At 32.1% G+C, this 20,634-nt stretch overlaps 1 protein-coding gene across 1 annotated transcript; it reads left to right on the top strand.

The window, feature by feature from the left end:
* Positions 1–14,556: 14,556 nt before the first annotated feature.
* Positions 14,557–15,308, top strand: LOC147398179 (uncharacterized). The gene has a single exon (XM_086447329.1). The coding sequence runs from the start codon at positions 14,660–14,662 to the stop codon at positions 15,161–15,163; it is 504 nt and encodes a 167-aa protein (XP_086303455.1). The 5' UTR covers positions 14,557–14,659; the 3' UTR covers positions 15,164–15,308.
* The last annotated feature ends 5,326 nt before the right edge of the window (positions 15,309–20,634 follow it).

Genomic DNA, 20,634 nt, shown 5'->3' with positions numbered 1-20,634 from the left:
TTGTATTTACATTTGAAGACTCCGATTAAACCGCTAACTTCAAGCACCTCGACAAAAAAATTCAATATATGTACACAAAGCCTAAAAGGTAATAAGACTACCTAGACCATTTCTTAACACCTACATGATTGTTAGGTCGGTTCATATTGGTAAAACCATCATTTTCCCTGACTCGTTCTTTCATCGAAATTTTCAGGAGTCAAAAATGGCTTTTTGGAAATCAAAATGGCCAAAAGAGCATTTTGATAATTTTATCATCATTGGGCCATCTCCCATCCTTTGATAAGTGTTTAAGAACCTTTTATTAGCAAAATCTTAAAATTCCTGAACTGTTTGATCATCGGACATCCTAGGAGCTCAAAATGACCCAAAAAGACATTTTTGTAATTTATTCGACGCCACCGAGTAAAATGACTAGGGTCTTTGGCAGCGAGCTTCATGTTTCACCAGGGCCGCCGTGGTGCCTATTATGGCTGATATGATATCTACCAAGGTTGCTTGGTTGTTCACTAGGGCCATCGAGTGAGTCACTTCAACGATTCGTAAAAAAATTCAATCGTAGGAGCTACCAGTGCCATCGATAGGTAATTTTTATTTTCTAAATGCTTTTAAAACTTATTACTTGAGTTCATTTGTGGGTTAGATCAATCCCTAGAGAACTTATGCTCTCCCCTCTTCCTTCTTAAATAATATTTTCTACAACATTGGAGAATCATGCCTTAGTTGAATGCACCCTCAATTCAAGTAATCCCCATGAGAGTCTAGCATTAGGTGAGCCTTCCCTCAACCTATCTTAATCTTTTATTTTGTCCTTCTTCAACCATCAAATTTTTCCTTGCACACATATTGATATATTCATGGATCAATGAGCAAAATGAGAATATGGAAGGAGTAATCACAAGAAGTCGACAAACTAGTAAGCTTAATTGAAAAATCCAACCGTTGAGATGTACTTATCGGCTCAAGGACTCGAAGAATTCAAGATCAACATTGAGAAAACCTTAAAGTGTTGAGTAAATCCTTGTTATTTTATTTTTTCATTTCCAAATCAATGTATGAGGTTACTTGGTTGAGCCTATAAAAAATCAAGCTCTTGTTAGAGTATAGGACTCTTGACAAGAGAAGAGAGTTGTGAATTTCTAATGAACAAAATTCACAATTTCGAGATTATGCATTTCTCTTTATCTTAAGGTTTTAAAATTTAGTTTAGATATAAAAATTCTATGAAAAAAGTTTGAGATGAACCATAAACCTCATTGATAGTGAACACCAACTTCCTAGGTAGGAACCTTGGGAATAGATGTAGGTATGTTGCCAAAATATTATAAAATGCTTGTCTCTTGTTTGTGAAAATACCTCTATTAATTTACACTTAGATAAATGCATGCTATGAATGAATATTATGCTATGTATGACATAACATAAATGTTTAGATTCTAAGTAAACAACTATTGCATTGCAAACTAAATACTTACCATGAGAATGGATGTAGGCACATTGCCGAACCATTATAAGTTTTATGTCTCGTGCATATTTTATGATTTCGCAACTTATACTTGAATGTTTTAAATGTCATAAGATGTCATAAATATCGAATATGTAAGTCTTATATGAATGGACCATTAAATGACATGACAAAATGAATGTTTAAATTCCAAGTATATTTTTATTAAATGCATTTTAGAGACATAAGTGTGAAATTGAGGATAGATACATGATTTGAAATAAATAATCACATTATAAATCTAAGTTAAAATTAGATAAATCAAATGAAATTTTAATTATCTTATTCACCCCCCCCCTCTAGGATTAGATACAGCACGAAGTCCGATATTTTCAATCACTATAAAGTGATTTCTCAATCCTTATACATAAAGATTTCACCACTTAGTAAATAACGAACAAAACACCCTTTAAAACAAAATATTTTGGGAAAAATCAGAGGAAAAAGCCAATATTCCAACAAAATTTACTAAAATAGGACTACAAAATCATTATATAGCAAAAATTGGTGAAATTGGGGTGTTCCAACATAGTTTTCAAGAAAGAGCAATAAAATAGGGAAAACCCACCAAAATTGAATGACATAGACAACGTGAAAACTATCATGAAATGCGATGAAAAAATGTAAAAATAAAACAAGAAAGGACATTCCATTAAAATCAAAGGAAAATAAAAGTGATGAAATCAAATCGAAACTAAATTGAAACAAATAAACCAACAAATAGCTAATACATTAAAAAGCAAAAAAACCAAAAATAAAAAATAAAGAGAGAGTCGCCGAAACTAGAATAAATTTCAAAAATCAGAATTGTAAAACTAAAATAGCCAAATTGGATCGAAAAACACAAGATACTAAACAAAAAAATTATAAAAATTGAAAATAAAATCAATCACAACCAAGATCTTTTCAATGAAAGCATCATTTTGTTCCTCCTTCCAATCTCTTAAGATAGGTATGTGGTTGTGTTGTGGTTGTGGCATTATATATGAGCTAAGGGGACATTGATGAGTCTTTGGTACTTTTGAAACCTTCCAAATCTTCATACCCTAGAGCTCGTAAAGTTTTAATCAACTAAATTGGTGTTTGATTCCCAGTTGGAATTCTTGTACTATGACTTCAAATTGTGGGTGGGCCCATTATGAGGTATAACAATTGGTTCCAAAATAATTTCAACATATCATCCTACATACTAACCGTGTATGGTTCTTGAGACATTAGCCACCATGGTGCCAACCTAGACAAAGTACGTTGAAACAGTAATACCATATGTTCATCATTAAGGCCCAAAAAATACATGTTACTGATATATACTTTTAGGTGCATCCTTGCACAACTTATACCAGGAAATGTTTCCATTTCTAGCATCATAAATTTCATGGGAAAATGAGCAAATGGGCCATGAGCATGAGATTCATCACTTCAATGTATGCTGCAACCTCATCAAGTCCCTTTATATTTTTCAAGTTCATTTCCAGTTGTGCCATCCTATTGGTCAATAAGGGTCTTTCAATGGCTAATTCTCCTTTATCATTAAGTTCATAAATCTCTTAGGGTGCAAAATCCCAAGTTTTCAATTCGTATCTCAAAGAAAAATAAATAATGGAATTTTGAGAAAATCCTGAAAGTGGGAGTTAGGGGTAAAACTTTAGGATGTTTCTGATCATTTTAAATGGAATCTGACCTCACCATTGGATTCAAAATGATCAAAAAACATACTTTAACATGTAAGTACGCTTAAATGCGAGTTTAAACATAAAAGTTGCAAAATCCTCGATTATCAAGTCGGATCAGACTAAAATAATGACTTTTTGTTAGAGTAAGAATTATTAAGATTCAATTACACCATTGGATTCATAATAAAAAATTATTGAACATGGACTATTTACTTATCATTTTTGGAGCCTAAAAAAGTAAAATTATTGTCAAAAACGAGTCACATTAAGCTAAAGATGCAAATTTTTGTTAGAGATAGAATTTGGAGAAATTTACCATATCATTAAATCCAAAACGAAAAATTAGACGAAATAGATTATTCATTTGTCAATTTTGGAGTCTGGATGGTCAAGTTATCGTCGATCGAAATAATAGTCAAAATACCGATTTCATCCCAAGATATATATAAATAAAATTTTTTAATTTTTTTCACTTTCACCTTCGTTTTAAATGACCCAAAATCAGGCAACTTTAAAAAAAATCATTTTTTGTCCGATTTTCAACCTTAGATTCATTACGAACGGCCTATTTTCGACGATCGACACAAAAGGGAAAAAGGTCTGTAGCCTCGACATTTACAAAACCCACCCAAGATCTCTTTATTCATCTTCTCTTTAACCCGTATCGTAAAAAATCAGTCGTATATATACGAGGGTTTCGAAACTTTGACATCGAATTTCGCCTATTTCGGGGTCAAACCGTCTTCCGCCGCAGAAGGGAGAAAGGACAACGGTATCGAAATCTTCAAAACCACCTGATCAAATTCAAAAATCAGCAGCTTTGAAATCCAATCTATCTCGATTTTCGTGTCGATTGCCTCGATTTTTGCTTACGTGTTTCAATTTCGTCACATAGAGATAGTAAGGAACTCTCAATTTCAATTAGTAATCGTAGATTGTGAAAATTGCATTTAAAATTTTATTAAAAATTTGTGGTAAGTTTCCAAAAATATAGAATTCAACTAGTTATTTCAAATTCACGTCAGAACTTGCATATTTGATATGTTTAACTGTATTTTATAACAAATTATACGTGGGTAGGATACTTCAACGGGTTATAATTACATAAATGTCCATTGCATCCTAATATCATATAAATACCAAACTTAAAAGAGAAAAATCATATTTTTCTTTCTTCTCCAATGTAAAATTCTCAAATCTTAGACGTTCAAATAATGATTCCAACATCTTAGAACAACAATCAAGAGTCCGTGAAGAAGATAAAAAGTTTCATTTCGTCGAGATCTTCATTCTAAGCCTACGAGTTTGCACTAGGACGAAAAACAAAGTTAGGATTTCGAGTAAAGAGTATTTTTGGTATCCATTCTTAACGAAATCGTATTGTAGAAGACGCAAAACAAGTAGAAAATATTCCCTTCTACCTTTTAATTGATATTTTTTGAAGAAACATAGATTTATTAAAAGTATTGGGTTGGGGTTTCTCATTTAGGGTTAATTCACTTTAAATCATATATATAGGTGTTTGATTCCATAGATTTACTTTTATGTAAGTTTAATAAGTTATTTTTATATTATCTTACAAGTTAAAGAGAAGAAAATAGGATAAAATAAGTTTTAATGAAGTTTTTAGAATAAAACCTGAGAAAAAATCCCAAAGAAAGCATGTTTCACTCCTTTGATCGTTATTAATGATCGGAGATCATTATAATGGTATGGTCGCTATAATATAGTGATCTCTAATCCCTACAATCTCTAACTGCTATAACCTCTGATCGTTATAATCTCTACTCACTATAGTAGCAACTCTAATTTTTTTTTTTTTTTGTGCCAGACACATTTTTAGTGTAGTGTCATACACATTCACATACAGTGTCAAACACATTAAGCACCTTATTTTTATTAAAATATTTAAGTAAAATTTTCATTTATTTTAATTTATTTAATGAAAATAACAAAATACATCTCATTTAAAAACAATGGAAATAGTTTAAAAATCAAAATCTTAAAGATTCAAAACTAATTTTTAAGTTCAAGAACAAAATACAGATTTCAACATCCTCATTTTTTTTACCTTCCTTTCAAATTAAGCTCCAAAAATTATATGATTTCAAATCTTGTAATAAAAACTGGAATACTGTGAGTTTTTTATTCATATCTCAAGAAAAAAATAAATAGTAAAATTTTGAAAAAATTCTAAAAGTGGGACTTAGGGTAAAACTTTAGGATTATTTTTGTCCTTTTTAATGAAATTTGACTTCACCATTGGATTCAAAATTATCGAAAAACATATTTTAGCCTGTAAGTAAACTAAAAATGCAAGTTTGAACAAAAAAAATTACAAAATCCTCAATTTTTTGATCGAACGAAGATAAAAAGAGGATTTTTTCTAGAATAAGAATTTGTATAATCCGATCACACCATTGGATCCGCAATGAAAAATTACAGAAAATAGAGTATTTACTCATCATTTTCAGAGTTCGAAAAGTCAAATTATTATATAAAAAAAACATAAACAACTTTGATTTTCAGGTTATACCGAACTAAAAAAGTGAATTTTTGTTTTAGAAAAATGAGTATCCACTCATTAGTTTAAGAGGTTGGAAAGTCGAGTTATCATCAAATGAAATAACTTCAAAAATGACAATTTTGTTCATTCTTTCCCTCACACAATAACAATAGTGCAAAAAAGAAAAAAAAAAGAACAAAAGAAAAAAGAAAGAAGAAGGAAGATGAAGAAAATGTAACTCACCTGATCCTTTTTCACTCACAGCCCCTTCTGACTTTGATTTATTCTTTTCCATCATTTTTAATCTCTCTCCCACCAGCACCTCTATTAAAGCCAATAATAATTTATTGCTCTTCTTTTCTGGTTTACTCGTTCTCAATCCCTCTCTCTCGCTCTCGGCCAGCCCCTAGACCCACTCACCTTTGTCTTCCTCACCTCTCCATCCTCTCTTGCACACCCTCATCAGCTCCACTCACCTCATGACCTCATCTCTTCTTCATCCCCCTTATTGGCCTCTCATAATAGCCCCACTCACCTCACGACCTCATCTATTCTTCATCTCCTCGCTCGCCCTCTCATAGTAGCCCCACCCATCTCTCAACCTCTCTCTATCCTCACCCCCATCACAACACTCCACAAACAACATCCCTATCCTCCAACCATTCTCTTTCACCCCCTTTCTTTCAACCTCACATCCACTCGACTATCCCTCCTCTTTCTCATATTTTTTTCCTCTCCTTCCCATATATTTTTTTAGTTGCCATACTTCGCTTCGTCCTTCAAAATCTCTACTTTCATCGTGATAAATCTCAAAAGGGGCATCCCATCGAAGTCAGACGCGATATAGACACTGAAGGGATAAAGTCATAGTAACCAAGAATCGAGTTTGCCTTTCTTATTTCTTTTTTTGTGTCACTAGGTATAATGTAAGAACACTCGGTTGTGTGGATCGCTCAAATATCGCTTAAACCGTGCGTGATAGGGGAGATGCCCATTCGTTATTTATGCTGGCATCATCACTCTCTACACGTTAAACACCACATAAAATAATGAGTTGATCATTTTTTTCTTGGTTCGCAATGATCCCCAACTAAGACCATAATTCTTTTTCTTTAAATTTTTTTGTGACCAACTCATTGATTTCATGCACGTCGAGGGATAAAAATTAATTTCTTTTTATAAAACCCAACCAATTAACGAATTGACTCATTGATAATTTTGTGCACGGGAGGTTAAAGTGAGTTCCTTTGTTATAAAATACATACGAGTAACCCACTAATTTTCATGAGCACGTGGTAATAAAAAGTGTTTCTCTTTTTTCCAAAATTTGGCATGAGTCGACTCATTGATTTTTAGGCACACAATATAGATATTTCTTTAAAATTAATTTCCTCTTTATGAAATTAACACTTGAGGCGACTCACTGATTTTTGGGCCAACAACAGAAGATAAATTTTCATAATAATTGGCCGGGTCAACTCATTAAATTTTGTGCACATGGACGTAATTAAGTTAGTTAGTGATTAAGGTCGCTTTTTTATATTTTTTATTATTTTTTTTTTTTTTAATTTTCTAATATGATATGAGGATGATTAATTTTTTTATTTGGGAAAATCATAACTATAATATTTGATTGACTAATGTGGCATAAAATAATAATGATGGTTAGATCATGGACCTTAAATTGATTTTAGTCTTTACTTGTTGACCTTAGGATAATTTTAGATCGTAATAGAGACCGATCACCTTGATCGGATAGGTTCGATGTCTAATACCTTCCGAAACTCAATAACTTAATCTCTTGCCCATTTCTCTTAAAAAAGGCAAGAGATTAAGAGAGTTTTAAAACTCATAATACTTTTATTTTTAGTGTCGAGGTTCTTCCAATCTTAAAAAGGCAAGAGTTTTAAAACTCGTAACTTAATTTCATTTTCTCTAAAAATCCCCAAGATTATTAATACTTTTATTTTTAGTGTCGAGGCGCTTCCAATATAAAACATATTGTTAATTGACATTAATTAAACTTCGGATAGTGTTCAAACAAGCATCACATTGATGTTTAACTTTGAAGAAGAAGATCCTAGAGGAACAGCTCATTGCATAACATGTGTGAATCCCAAGAAAATATGAGTTTGCAGGAGGGTTTCTCTCATTAATCACAATGACTCTCACCCAAATAAAGGACAAGCTGCCGTCCTCTAATAGTAAAGAACGAGGAGAGGGGGAAAGGGCGCCAAAGTATATGGTGAAAGACCTGACCAAGTAAGCCCGGGGTGAACTGCTCCGCAGCATCCTCACACGCTATGATACCCACATGCGAGACCGCATCTCGCAATCGCGAAATGTCTATAAGCTCTGACTTTTCTTTTCACACGAAATATTCCAACTTAAAAGCTCTGACTTTTCCGTAACTTCTTTTTAATTAGTCAATCTAACCGACTTTTTAGAAAATTTGGGATACTTTATCAAATGGAATTATGGTAAATCCACGACCCGATCCGATAATTTATTGGATCATTGGTTTGGTGATGTTCAAGTCAACCGATAGTTTTAAAACTAGTTGAGTTGTCTCAAGCTTCTCTGAGTTATTTTGTTTAGTATTTTTGTTTTATTTTAAAATATCAAGAAATATTTTTTTATTATTTTTAAATTGGATTTATTTCTATTTGACTCATCCAAGTTATTTTGCGAATTGTCAACTTATATCGACTGGAGGTTCTCAAGCCCAAGCGTTGTCAAATCTGTCTGACAATAAATTGAAAAATCAAGGTATATAAATTAAAGCTTATTATATATTGTTATTTTCTGAATTAATAGATGTTCCAACCATACATTCTTATCTTATATTAATCACAAAACCATCACATTGCTTGGCTAGAAAAAAAATATTAAAAACATAATTCAATCCATGGTACCATTATTAGTTCGTAGAATTTGCTTCACTACATTATATTAGTACATTGTTAGTCTTTCATTGTTAGAAATTGGCATCAAAATTGAGTATTAGGGAAGTCAGCACATAAATGGCTCGCTCTTCCGTGAGACACTTTCTAATGCTAGCTTGATGTCAAATATTTCATTGCTATGAGAATCTTTACTATCACAATGGGAATGTTCTTATTGTTTGTGGAGACAATTAACCAATTATGTGAGATAATAAAAATGACACAAGAACAAGAAACAAATTACACGGAGGGAGGGTGGGATCTCTCGATGAAATCAAAAGGACAAGCTTGTCTACTATCATGACACAAGAGAGTTGGGAGATGGAAGATCCAGGATATCGTACGTAGTGACAGTCAACATTGTACAAAATGATAAGATACTAATTCACTAGCCGAGCTCACACATTGACTAAGGTCGCATGCAACTTGACATTTTCTTGAACCTCATAGTAAGGAAGCTTTCATGCTTCTACGTAGGCATGTACATTCAGGTAGAATTGAACCGAATCAAAATTTTCGGGTTTGGTTCGAATATAACTAAAACCAAAGGTATTCGGATTCAAATTTTCAGTAAAAGGCAATACCCAAAATCAAACCGAATTGTAATTTTTGGGTTCAAAATTGGGTTTGGGTAACCTGAAAATTCAAATTTTTTTAAAGTTTTCTTCTCATTTCTCTTTTGGTTCCGAGTTCAGGTAAATTTAACTCATATTATTATATATATTATACATATCATATGTAAATAAAACTTATATGAAGTATACATTATAATTCATAAATATCATACATAACCTTATTGTAAACTTTAAAACTTAAATGAAGTATCCATTATAAGTTATATCTTAAATAAACTCATAACGTAACCTTATATAATTGATATAGACTATATAAATAACTTGTATAGAAATTTAACTTATATAAACTATAACTTATATAATAAACAATTAAAAAGACAACAAAAAATGAATAAAAAACACCAACCATATTTTTATTAATATAAATGTAAAATTACATTAAAACTATATGCATTACATTAATTGCAAAATTAAATTCTAAAAATGGGAGGTACTACATCACAATAGTATGAGTACATCTCAATTACATCGGCACCCACTCATTTATCTATCATATGCACAATTAAATCCAAAAAATGGAGATAAAAAAATTTAAATTTCAAATTGCTCAAATGATTCTTTTAATTGTGCATGTTCTTCTTTTTTTTCTTATGCTTTGCTCTCAACCTCCCACTAATCTTTTAAGAAAATTAGAGCTTTCACCGTCTTCAAAATAAAATGGTGTTTCGGCCCTAATAAAAAATTTTACCGTTTCAAATCGGATTACATCTTCTGAATAAGACTATGTGTTTACATTATCTGCACTTGATCGACTAATTAAATTTTGATTAAGATTAGGCAGATGTTTTTTTAAATACATTTTTTCAAAATGAATTTTCATTGAACTTGTTCCAGTTCCGACACTTGACTAAACTAAACATTTACCGTAATAATTACATCTTACTTTTTTAAATTTAGATCCATCGGGATTTAAACTCTCTATTAACGTAAAATGATTCTAAACTTTGTACTGTTGTCTTTTTTCCTCTTTGAGGGAGGCTAGATGATTGGGTTCATTACTAGATATCTCTCCAATATTTGTGAAAGAATAATTTGGAGTTTGGATAAGTTTAAAATTATTCAACTCGTAATCATTTATATTGTAATTATTATTGAAAGTATCCATTATCTACTAAAAATAAAAAATGGTTGGTAAAAAAAAAAGTGAGGGTTTAGAAGAGAATTTAACAAGTATTTAAATAGAATTAAAAAGACTACACTCTAAAAATCTGAATTTTAGATATGCCACGTGCCAAATTTGATCAATTGCCACGTGAACTTGATATTGACGATCATGATGGTGATGACTTGATCTTGATGAACCCAATGTTTCTAATGAATTTGTGAGAAATTAAATAATGTAAAGGGTAATATGAAAAATGATAACTAATTTGAGAACTAATGTGAAAATTAATTTGCAGTTGATAGATAAATTAAAATTGAGAGAGAAATTGAGTTGTGTGGTTTTTGATCGATTTTGGAGGGTATTTATGGACAATATACATACATATATGATGTATTAATTAATATAAATGTAAAACATTAAAAAAATTCAATTTTTTTTTTTTTGAAAATCCGATTCGGTTTTAGGTTCAGTTCTAGATCCAGTTCTCAGTCCAATTCTGCAGTTCCAGATTTGGTTCATTTTGGGTTTGGACCAATTCTTAGAGGTGGAAACCGAACCAGACCGAAATCTTTTGGATCAACTTTGATTTGGTACAGGTTTGGTTCCACTAATTGCAGTTCGAATCTAGGTCGGGTTCCGGGTAATGTGTAATTTGTACATGCCTACTTCTACATATCATCATCCTTGTAGCAATATGACCAGGCCGCTATTTTTAGTAGGAGCCACTGTGAGCCAAGAAGTTCCACACCAAATCCAAGACAGAAGGAGAAAACTTTTGTGATCAATCAAAAAAAAGAACCCACAATAGATTCTATGAAAATTGATTGATGTTTTGAAAACTCATCCAAATAAACTTGATTTTTTTATGAGTTATTGAGGTAACCGCACTGCTCCAAGAAAGGGGTAAATTGGACGCCAAGATCAATCGAATTTATCCCTTTTTCATGTAGTGTTTAAATGGGTCACGTTGAATTTACCCATTTGTTCACGTAGTGCGGGTTCCAGGGGCGGAGCCAGGATTTTGTATTCGTGGGGGCAAATTACAAATAGAAAAATTTTCTGATTTTCTATGGGGGCAAAGTAGTAGAATGTTAAAATTTTGTGGGGGCAAATTACAAATAAAAAAATTTTCAAAACTTTTGTGGGGGCAAAGCAGTAGAATGTTAAACAAAAATTTAAATTTATTAATACTTCCCTATGGATTTTAGAAATTCTTGTGGGGGCAATTGCCCCCACTGTAAATCCGCCCCTGGCGGGTTCACAATGAAAACTCACCAATGTAGACGCTTGACCATTTCAACTTGCCATGTGGTTTTAAAACTTTTTCATGTTCGAGATGATGACTCAAGCGAGTCCTCATTTATTTGGAGTTAAGAACGAAAGTCAACGTGAATTGCCTATCATTGATTGTACAGGGACCAGATCATTCATTAGACATTTTGAAATTTTCAGTCGAGTCAACCAATTATGAATTTTTTCATAAAAATGATTAATTTTTAATAATTTTTAATAATTTAAATAATATCATTTATATAAAATAAAATTTAAAGAAACAACGATCTTGGTATGTGCTGGAAGGAACATGAAAAACTAGATTTGAAAAGCAAGACTCGCCCTAATCAAGTTGGAATCATCCGAGTTTTGAAACTATAGTATGTGTAGGTCCATCTAAGGGTGTAAATATAGTGCTTTGTATGTACCTCATACTCATACTAAGCATACACAATAATTAAAACTAAAATTTATCAATCTTATCAAGTGTTTGCGGTTGAGATCCCATCGATCTAATTCCCAAAACCAGAACCAATAAGACTCGAAACCCATTTTTTATTTAGGTTTCTATTTTAAGTATGTGGACCCAAACTGAAAACCGAACTATTAACACCTGTAGGTCCACAAAAAGGAAGGATTAGCAATTAGCCCAACCTGGCATGGACTACGCTTCGTTTATAGTTCAGACTTGCTGCAACCCAAAGTTATCATTCCTTTTGGTTTACACAACCAAAATAGTTATTCCCAATTCCGAGGAACAATAAAAATATGATAATATTATCAGGGGCCAGTTTAAAGAGTTATGGGAAAAAAATATTATAATATTTTAATGTGTCATTTCATCATTAGTAAAAAAGAATAGATCTGATCCAGGTCATAAGCTAAGCTTGCCAAGGTATCGGACTTAGCTAGTCCCAAATCCCGATCCTTATTTAGGGTTGGGCTTGCTCTTCGGTGATAGGCTCATCCCTGAGCAATAACTTATATATATATACCGTTCGGCACCTATGTGTTTTGTCCTACATGGGTCAGAAGTTTTGGAATGAGCTGATTTTTGGTGAGGATGATCTCTATACGAGGAGAACATCCTCACCAAAAATCAGCCCATTCCAAAAGTTCTAACCCATGTAGGACAAAACACGTAGGGTAAAGTTTAGAATGCCGAACATTTTCCATATATGTAACCCCATCAAAATGATTTTTAACTTGTAAACATGAGATTAGAAGTTTTGAAATGGGCTGATTTTTTGTGAGGATGATCTTCTAACCGTAAAGATCATTCTCACCAAAAATCAGCTCATTCCAAAACTTCTAACCCATTTAGGACAAAACATGTTGGGCAAATTGTTGGTTAAATGGTTGGGTGCTGAACGGGAACCTATATATATATGGGGCAGTTCATGGGACACATGTAAAAACAATGGTTTTTCAAAATATGGGTTTGTGGTTTTGGATTGAGCTGATTTTTTGCGAGGATGGTCACTATGATGAGAAGATCATCCTCACAAAAAAAAAGTTCAATCTGAAACTTATAAATCCATTAAACGTGATTTACAAATTATTAACAAAAATTGACAAAAATTCGACGGTCTACATTCTAAATCACTTTTAATGGGGTTAGAAGTTTCAAATTGGATTCGTTTTTTTTTTTTTTTTTGGATAATCTTCCCATCATAGAGATCATCCTCACAAAAAATCAGCTTAATTCGAAACTTCTAACTTATATTTTGAAAATTTATTAATGTTACATTGTTTTTACATATGTTTTTTCATATGTCCCTTGATTCGATCCCTATATATATAAGTTTGTTAGGCTAGCGTTGCTCAACCAATAAATAGACCAAATATCTGCAACTAGATCCTTATTAACAATCTCTCATTTAATTCTTGAAAAATTCACGAATTTTTTTATTTTTTTTCAATGAAAGTATTATTCTCTAGATTATTGAACTATCCAAATAATTCACGTATTTCAAATTAAAAAAGAATAAAACGTACTTTTATAAAACTCGGTCAAAAAAATATGTTATTGAACTTGTTGAATGTTGCAAAATGTAAATTTGTAAGTTGTGACGTGTAACACATTCACATTTTTTGGTGACAAATGTTCTTTTTATCTTAAAAAAAAATAATGACATGACCCTCTAAATTTACTTGAGATTACATCTTAATTTTTCAAATTAATTATTTATCCTTTGACTTTGATCTTCTTTTATAAACTAATGAAATAATAACCCCAAAGCCCTTATTATCACCATCATCATTATTAATATAATCAATTTCATCAATGCCATCACAAATATATTACCGAATTTTCGAATTTTGAATTTTTGAAACGAGACGGATAGTACACATATGAAGCCTATGACACACATTATTCATTTATCGAATTTTAGAGCAGATTTTTGCAATTTAAAATTGAATAGAACTCAATTTTTCACGTATCGAATTTTTGCCATATTCCAAATTGCTAAGGAGGGACATAGACATACATTTTATTGTTTTGCGCAGGAAGGTCCAAAATTTAATTAACCGGGTTCGGATTAAGATTTAAGACCCGATTCGGCTCCGCCCCGTTGACAGTCCAACCAAACAGTTGGGTGTGCTCCAACTATTTTACATTTCAGCCGTCATAATGTTCGGAGAAATTGACTTAATATTTGCTTCTAGATTGGTTTTTCGTGGAATCTCACCCAAAACACAAAACAAAAAATAAAAAATAAAAAACAAAAAAACAAAAGTAAGGTCCCACACGCAATAACAGCAAGTTTTGAGTTTTCTCACTTGCGTTGCGCCCCCACCCCCCTCCTTTCCCTCACGCGGATTCAACTAAAATTTCAAACTAACAACTGGCCCGAATCTTTCTTCCCTTCCCTTGTATGTATATATATATAGTTATAGAACCCCCAACTCTATTTCTCAAACATAATCTTCTCTCCATCTTTACAAAATTATCTTCCTCTTGATCTTCTTGACACTTATATATATATATATATATATCTATCTCTTTTCATCTGTAATGGGAAACTATATCTCTTGCACCCTCTCAACCACAGCCATCACAACAACAAGAAGCAGAGGAGCAAAAGTGATTTTCCCAAGCGGAGAAATTCGAAAATTTGATCAACCCGTTCAAGCAGCAGAAATCATGTTCGAGACTCCGAATTACTTCTTAGTCAATTCTCAATCTTTACATATTGGAAGGAGATTCTCTGCTCTCAATGCTGATGAAGATTTAGAGATGGGTAACGTTTATGTTTCGTTCCCAATGAAAAGGGTCAATTCCGTAATTACGGCAGCTGATGTGGGTGTTTTATTCGTGATGGCTAATCGGGCAGCACGGGTGATGCCGGACGACGCTGGACGGATTGAGGGTTTCAAGAGAATTGAAGAACCACCAAGATTGCAATTTGATGGAATTGAAGATATTTCAGTGAATGAATTCCAGCATAGGTTGTCTATGTGTAGGTCAAGGAGGCCTTTGTTAGAGACCATATCTGAAGAACCCTTTTGTCCAAGGTGACATGGGAAACATCAATCTTTATTTTTATTTTTATTTTTATTTGGGTTCTCCTATTTTTAGCTAAAGAGAGAAATTTTATGTATGATGGTGAGTAATCACGTTGTATTGTGTGAATTATTATAAATACTCCAACTTTTGAAATTTACATTTCTGCTTCTCTAGTCAATTGGTTCATTGGGGAGGATTTCTTGCAATTCGATATCTCCAAATATACAATACTTTCAACGGCAATTAACCAAAACCTGCATCCAAAATTTAAAAAAATTATCAAAATGAACAATAGATTTTGTAATTTTTCTACCAAACTTACAAACCTTTGAACTTTGTTTTATAAAACAGTATACATGTCTCTCGTTTAAGTAAACAAATAGAAATATAACGAATCCCAAGGAAAAATATCATAGAAATATTTTGTCTTCTAAATTTTTTATTTGTGATGTTTTTCTTTTGAAGCAAACATTATTATGCTAGCATTTTCGTGATATTTCTATCTGTTTACTTAAATGGGAGATATGTATATTATATTATAAAACAAAATTAAAAGGGTATTTTTGGTATAAAAATTATTTTTCATTTCAAATCTTACCGTTTCGATAAAATAACTTAATTATCAAAACAATAAATTACTATTTTGATGAATAAATTGAATAATGCACCGTTTTAGTAATTTTTTTATTTCATGTACCACTTCGATTATTTTCCTTACTTTTCAATCCCCCTCCAAACTTGATGTTCTATGATGCCAGTATAATACCTACCAAAGTGTCTCAAAATACTAAAATAGATACAAAATCCATTAGTTTAGTCACAATCAATCACCTACCTTCTTTTTTTGTGGGCTTTCCCTTCATGCTTTAGGAAGCTCTCCCTATCAATTATACTACTTGCACACCCTTATCTCATTCCTTGATTTTGATGAGCATGATCACAACTAGTTACACAAATACAATATCTAAAAATGACTCACTTTCATCATATCTTGAATATATTTGAATTATTATTCTTGATATTTGATGTAATAGAGATCAAGTCATACATATTTTAGACTTATATAAGTCATACATGTTTGATCCAGTAAGAGTAGGAACATTTTTCTAATACCAATAGAAATATATACTTTTTAATGGGGCTAACACAAAATATTTATTTATAGGTAAATCAAGCTCTTTTAATATGATTTACAGTTTATTTAAAGATAAAAATAAAAAAATCAACTTTAACTTACAAACCCAACTTGAATGGATCAAGTCCAAACCTAATAAACCGACTTCACCAATTGGTGAGGCTTGGTTAATTAAGTATAGGGCTGTATCTCAACATTCAGATTGAAATCTTATCCTATATATAATAATCAGATCGAATCTGAACGGATCAAACCTAATTTAATATATAAAACATGATAAACTTCAAATATTAACACAAACTAATTTACTTAATTTCTCACATTTATTGGATTCGACCCATTGGATCGGGATACGATTGATTCAGAATTAATTGATCTGATAGTTTATAATTGGAACACACAAATCCTCAAAAACCTAATTAAAATTTCTAGTTGGTCTTAGACTAAGACACTCGGAAGGAGACTTTGGAGGGCCATCAGACACAACTTTTCCTTTTAAATGGAAAATTCTAATCTCAAAAGACTAAATGTAGGACTGAGATGGGAGGATCTTCCCAGAGATTTCCAAGAGAATAATCCATAAAGATCGACTTTGGCACAACCATACATTTCATACCCTAGTCGCTAGGTACATACCATTGAATAAGAAGATATTTACTGGTTAGCCTAACTAATAAGAAAAATACTGCAGAGATTAGGTGATATTCTTTGGAACTTATTTTACGATTGGAACTTTAAGAAATTAAATGCTTTAGAAACATTGAACATGAACAAAAGGCTTGCTCATGTGGGTTCCATAATGGAGTCAAAGAAAGCCTAGTTATGTGATCCTTCAAGTGTCATAACTACCAATTGACTACGGTCATGGAACACTATTGCACACGTAGAATGAGGCTATGACCTTGTACTTTAGCCAATCATTCCAATATGGTTTCCATGTGATTAAAAGAAGAGAAATTTCTCAAATTTTGATCAATTTTTGACTAAATTCTGATTCTAGCTCCCTTTTCATTTTAATTCCCAAAACGCAAACAACGAGATCATAGGTTTTTCCAGTGATGATAGATCTCCCTGATTAAAGTGACAATCTTGTAGGTTTAAATTGACTATCTTGCAGATTCGCTACTTTTAGTGTGATTGTCACTATATACACCAACAAGTGAGATTGTCACTTTAAACTTGCGAGATCGTCACTTGAAAAATCTGTAATTTCGCTATTCAAGTTTTGGGATGAATTAAAATGAACAATTATCTGGAATCGGAATTTTGTCATATTCAACTCACGAAATGGTAATTTACCCTTTTAAAAGAAAGATTAATGGTGGAGACATCTGGTACACAATTATTTAAATGGACTTTTTTCTTTTCCGTTGGAAAAGATAATCCTATTACACTTTCGTTAATTGAGGTGGATAAAGGAGTCTCTTCAAATCATGTTCCTCCTTCAAAAGAGAAATATTATTTTAAGAATAATGATGAATGCACATGGGTTTTGGTACATGGTTGGTACGCTGCTGACGTAACAAGGGCACAAAACCACAGATCTTTTTCTTGTGTATCCCAAAGAAAAAGATCTATGGTTTCATGCCACTGCCACGTAAGCAACGTACCAACCGTGTACCAAAAGTTGCGTGCATTCATAATGACTCTTATTTTAAATTCGAATACTACAGACTTGTGCAAGGATGCACTTCCCTTATGAAATCCTCCATTCAAGGAGTTGCCTTCGTCTTCGGAGGAAGGAGTCCCCCACTTAAGAAAGTTCCATGATAAGTAGATGAACCATGGCATGGCATGACGCTACGTGTATTGAAAAACCAAGTGTGATTGGTTGATGAAGAGAAAATTTAAGGGGAAATTTTCTTTTTGAATTTTCTCTCCACCAACTTTTTCAATACACATGACATCATACCATTAGCTGATCACATTAGCACAGAAATTTCTTAACAAATAGGTACTTTTTAGGAGTTTCGATTTTAAATACTTTTTCAATACACATGGCAACACCTTATTGGTTCATCAGCTAGTACAAATTTCTTAACGGCAAATTCGTACTCCAAATCAGGTTAGCATTTCTAACAACCCCCCTTTGAAAACTAATGTTCATCCATTAACTCCGAATCCGTGTTAGACTCCTTGTTAGTGATCACCCATTAAATTCTTGAAAATTTCACGAATTTTTCTTTTTTTTTTCAATGAAAGTATTATTCTCCGGATCATTAAACTATTTTGAATAATTCACGAATTTTAAATTTGAAAAGAATAAAACATTTTTTGTTTGTTTTTGTGTGTGTGTGAATTTTACGAATTTTTATACATAAAACTCAATTGAAAAAAAATGCTACTATAACTTGTGTATGTTGCAAAGTGTAAACATGTAAGGTGTGACGTGTAAAACAAGTCGACTTTGAAACTGCCAAACTTAAAATTTTTGGAAGAATCCACATTTTTAAGTGACAAACGTCATTTTTATCTTTAAAAAAATAATGACATAACTCTTTACATTTAATTGAGATTACACCTTAATTTTTTAAATTGATGATTTGTCCCTTGACTTTGGTCTTCTTTCAAAAATCAATAGAACAATAACCTCAATGTGCTCATTATTACCACCATCATTATTTACAATACCAATTTCATCATCACCATCACTATCATATGGCCAGATTTTTTATTTTCAAATTTTTTGAAATGAAATGGATAATACACGTATGAAACATACACCGCATATTTTTCATTTATTGAATTTTTGACCGGATTTTTGTAATCGAAAATTGAATAGAATGCGAATTTTTTGCAAATTGAATTTTTGCCGTATTCCGAATTGCTAATAAGGATCAGACTTCCAACCAAAAACTCGTCAAAGTCAATTGGAGGTCTATTTTGCGCGAAACGTGATTCTTGCTCAAAAAACTAAATTTCACTTGACTGAATCGCAGACCGTTGTCCGAAGGTCTTCTTTCAGCCTTTGCTGACCCTGGATGCTCATAAATCACATTAAATGACGGTAGTGAGGAAGAGGATTATGTTTCTGATTGTAGGTCATATGTAGATGTGTGAGATGGGCGGTCAAAGCAAAAGCTTTGGTCATTGGGTTCACCAAGAAGACTAGATCAAACGTTCTTGGTACTTGTTAGTTGTTTACTCTGTTTAAATGATTGAGTTATCATGGAATATTAGGGACATTGTGAATGTCTCCTCTCAATCTAGATTGAAGAAGATGAAAAAAGATTTTAATGCTGGGTCAAAAAATCCGATTATTAAGATCTAGAACCTTCAACCATTAATAACCAACATTAATAACTAAGTGGGTTTTAGTGCAAATACCTGTACAAGAAGAGATCTGAATGATAAGAGATATTGAAAAAATAAATAAATAAATAAATAAAGATTTCTTGAAGTTCTTGATCCAAAAATGATTCCATTAAGCTTGAGCATTGTGCCTTGTTGGAAATTTTATTTATATTTTAAATTTCCAAATGTTTTAATAAATAAAATTTATTTGGGGTCCAATTAAAATTTTGATTTTCTAAAAGAAGATTGTATTTGTACTTAAATGGGGACAAGGGCAAAGTTGGATACTCGAATTAGCAATTGGTTAAGGGTTTGTTTTTTACAAAAATCATTTCCAATTTCAGAAGCTGTCTTCTAGAAGAAGCAGAAGTCCAGAGTTTGAAAAGCTACATCCAGTATAATTTTATTCATTATAGAAGCACATAAACTAGAAATTGATATTCGTTTGACAATTTTTTATTGTTGAATTCTGGTAAAATGACTAGAATACTCTTAATGTTGATAATGCACCTAAAATACACAAAAAATGAACAGAATACCTTAATAAATATATAATTATACTATATATACATATTGTAGATATCCCAATTTAAACAGGCCCCCACTCGAAAGGGCTCAAAAAATCAAAATTTTTAAATAATTCGTCAAATGGGCCTAAAAATTCCAATTCGTCAAAACATGATATTTTGATCGATCCAAGGTCCCTAAGACCCCCCAAGGGTCTAATGGACCCACCCAAAAGACTTGGCATACCCCCGCCTTCCATACCTTTCATCGTTCCACCCTCGACGTTGAATTATCCCAAGCCCGCTTAAACCCCATGAACCCTTAACTCACAAAAAATGCATTTATTACACTCCAACCTAACCTAGACTTAATCCCACATCACCTAAACCCTAAAACATACCCACCCTCAAAAACTCATTCCAAAATAATTCTAACAAATCGCCAAACAACCTACAACATTCCTAAAATCCAAACCCAACACACTAACGCCCACAAACCATTATCCATATTAAACTCATGTTCATAATCCATAATCCATAACCCATAA

Source organism: Akebia trifoliata, chromosome 7 (assembly GCF_017979445.1).
Source record: "Akebia trifoliata isolate Shusen 1 chromosome 7, ASM1797944v1, whole genome shotgun sequence".
NCBI classification, from domain to species: Eukaryota; Viridiplantae; Streptophyta; class Magnoliopsida; order Ranunculales; family Lardizabalaceae; genus Akebia; species Akebia trifoliata.
The sequence above is the reverse complement of the archived record's forward strand: the minus strand, read 5'-3'. Positions and strand labels throughout refer to the sequence as shown.

Excerpts from the sequence above, each read along its gene's own strand:
- LOC147398179 (XM_086447329.1), top strand. The coding sequence starts at position 14,660 with ATGGGAAACTATATCTCTTGCACCCTCTCAACCACAGCCATCACAACA.